This window comes from Anneissia japonica, unplaced genomic scaffold (assembly GCF_011630105.1).
Source record: "Anneissia japonica isolate Jap-2015-1 unplaced genomic scaffold, ASM1163010v1 scaffold997_len2565447_cov190, whole genome shotgun sequence".
In the NCBI taxonomy this organism is placed as follows: Eukaryota; Metazoa; Echinodermata; class Crinoidea; order Comatulida; family Comatulidae; genus Anneissia; species Anneissia japonica.
This window is the reverse complement of record NW_022696369.1, coordinates 197,843-200,740: the sequence shown is the minus strand read 5'-3', so window position 1 is coordinate 200,740 and position 2,898 is coordinate 197,843. Positions and strand designations below refer to the sequence as shown.

The 2,898-nt window shown below is 34.7% G+C and overlaps 1 protein-coding gene across 5 annotated transcripts in view; it reads right to left on the bottom strand.

Moving 5' to 3' along the window:
* LOC117101938 (ADP-ribosylation factor-related protein 1-like) overlaps window positions 1-2,367 on the bottom strand; it is a 6,187-nt gene extending 3,820 nt beyond the window's left edge. Inside the window, exons 1-4 of one of the 5 annotated variants that reach the window (XM_033242056.1) lie at window positions 2,208-2,367; window positions 1,556-1,679; window positions 877-964; window positions 370-452 (exon numbers count right to left, since the gene is read on the bottom strand). In XM_033242056.1, coding sequence (XP_033097947.1) covers window positions 370-452; window positions 877-964; window positions 1,556-1,648 — 264 coding nt within the window. In that variant the 5' untranslated portion in view covers window positions 1,649-1,679; window positions 2,208-2,367. Of the gene's footprint in view, window positions 1-369; window positions 453-876; window positions 965-1,555; window positions 1,680-2,157 lie in introns of all 5 variants that reach the window. The other 4 variants (XM_033242055.1, XM_033242059.1, XM_033242058.1 and 1 more) reach the window with 4 other exon arrangements.
* Between the last annotated feature and the right edge of the window lie 531 nt (window positions 2,368-2,898).

Here is a 2,898-nt window from a genome sequence, read left to right as displayed (position 1 = left end):
CCTAAAGTAATTGATTTTACCCGGCAGAACGAAAGAAGGTAACTCCGCTTTTCAGTTGTCTCAGGCGATTGATTTTTGACAAACAATGACCTTTCAGAGGTCAAATTGCTGTCAAGAATATGAATTGGCTGCTTCGCAGCAATTATATTTAATTAAGACTGAATATCAAAAACATTGGTTAAAGTCATCAAATGAGCTATTTTAAAATTTTGCTACAAAACAATTATTGTAAATAAGTAAACCACAAAGTGATCTGAAATATGTTGTATCACCTAGTTGTCATATCAAGAAAATGTGAAAACAATACAATGTTCTTGCATCCTGTGAAATGTTATTAAAGTTTAAAAAAAAGTTGATATAGCTGAATACCTTGTCCCACAGAGCCTGCAGTTCCTCTTGCCCTCCAAGATCCCAGAAATTCAATCGTACATGACCTCTATCAATTTTACCAACTGAAATAGAACAGTGAGAATTCTGTACAGAAATTGTACTATCTTGTTAATTGATAGACTGCCGGGTATCCCAAGTCTCTTGCAATAATCTCTCGGAAAATAACCCATCTTCCACAAATTCATAACATTTTCAATGGCGGATCCAGAAATTGAAAGTAGAGGGGACCCAGAGAGGGGCTTTCAGCGATAGAGGGTCTACAGTATACTATCTCAGCCCCACCGTAGCTGAGGCTGAGGTAAGACAAATTATGATTATCGCACTTCTAGGTGGCTGGAAATGAAACTCTTAGACTCAAAATTTGAGTAGAATTTTCTTTTTCTCTTTTTTAAAAATATTTTTGGGGGGTGGGGAAGGGATGGACCGGCTGGGCCCCCTCTTGAATCCGCCACTGATATGCATGAGAGTCTAAGTTCAAATACATACTGTTTAATCCAACTGTAGTTGTGATTTTTTCCAGTGATCCACCTTTGTAATTTTTGTCAAACTGCATTTGAGATTGTTCCAGGAAAGTCTGTAATTCAGTAACAAAACATGATTTAAAAGATTATGAATCAATTTTAATAGTAATGTAATACACAGTATAATCATAGTAGAGCCTCCTTATTTAGGACACCCCTATTAAGGATACAATAATTTTGATCCCAAATGCATTTCCATGATACTTAATAATAGGGGTTCTTCTGTACTCAAAATTCATAATAAATGAACATATATAAATACAAAAAAACAAAAAACAAAATATTTTAAAACAATAATTTATGAATATCTGTGACATACTTTCTTAACATTTGAAAGGGAGTTATGGTTTTAGTTATTCCTCTCCAATCCTAGTATTTTGAAATTACTGTATAGTTACAGGATGTGGCTCTACAGTATATAAACATTAAAGGACAAGCAACAATAATAATACGCAACAAAAACACCAGTTAGAAAGTTTATATCAGCCATCATCCAAAAACTAAAATGAAAATCTCTCTCCAGGCACAAATCATGATCACGAATCAAGAACGTGATGTATACGATTTTCTCAGACTTTTATATAGCCATCAATGGTGGTGGCAAAGACAACAAAGATAATTAAAATAATAAAAATATTACTAACTGTTTTGCCTGCATTGTCCAGACCAAGGATCAGAATATAGTATTCATCTTTTCTGAACATGAACTTCCAAAGACCAGAAAGAAGGGCAAACATCTTGAGACTTTGAGGCACTGTTATTTCGTCACTTTGAAAAACAAGACACTAAAAATCACCTTAAAATATATTTACGTCTATTGTAAAAGCATTTATTTTTCACGAAATACGGTGGCATGTACAGTGACCAACCGAATATAATACACTACTACGTCCTACTACCAGGCCTAGGCCTAAGGAGGCAAAGGCCCTTGTTTCATTGTAGGCCTACTTCCTAATAATAAAAATAAATTTAAAGCCAATCAAAATAGGACAGGCTAATGAAATAACGATAAACCATCCCCAACGCACTTGGCCTCTCAGAGGCCTAGGTCTACCCTACCTGGTTATCTACCAGGTAGGCTATGAGAGGCAAGGTATCTCCGCCTACTAAGACCTAGGCCTAGGCTAGGCCTATGCCTACTGTATATGGATGGGCCACCCAGTGGCATAGCTAACTAAGCCTAGGCCTAGCCTAAAATGTTAAATTGGCTTCAAGTTCGTTGATCCATTAGCATGATTAAACTCACAACTAACCGAACAATAACTATTTTAACTGATATCTGAAATTTGTTCATACAGATAAATTAACCATGTCGCGTAACACAAATGAATGACCACATCATCTCCTCCTGCCAACCAGGCTCCTCCAACTCAACAACCCTTAAAATTAAAAACAATAAGTTCTGCGTTCTAAGGCAGACGAGTTGGCGAAAGTAATCAGGCGTCAATGCAGCACCCCAACGCGTCATTAAGTGTGTTGGTTGACGTTTTCGTCGTCAGGTTTTAGAGTTGAAATATCGACGTCTTTTCGATCATCGTATCCATTTGTACAACAAATTTTAGCATTTTTAACTTGATTGATCAGTTACTTCTCGATATCCTTAGGAGAATATTATTGAATTAAATAAATCAAAACATTTCATACTTGTTAATAATGTTTTTAATTAAATAAACAAAATCGCATAAAAATGAATCTAGATCTACAGTATTATTAGTTTTTATCTTTTATCCATTTCAACAATTTCAATTTTTTTTTATACTGTAAACGAGCAATGTAATTTCCATTTTCTTTGGATGAATACATTTTTAATTGACTGTCACCTTGATAATTTTACTGCACTGTCACTGTTTGCTGCCCTCTATCTGAATATCGGACATTTTAGACTCACGATCAGAATTCTTCGACTCAAAATGGTGCTTGACTAAAGCTCTGTCTACACTATCAAATTTATATATATAAATATATATATATATATAATATATTATAT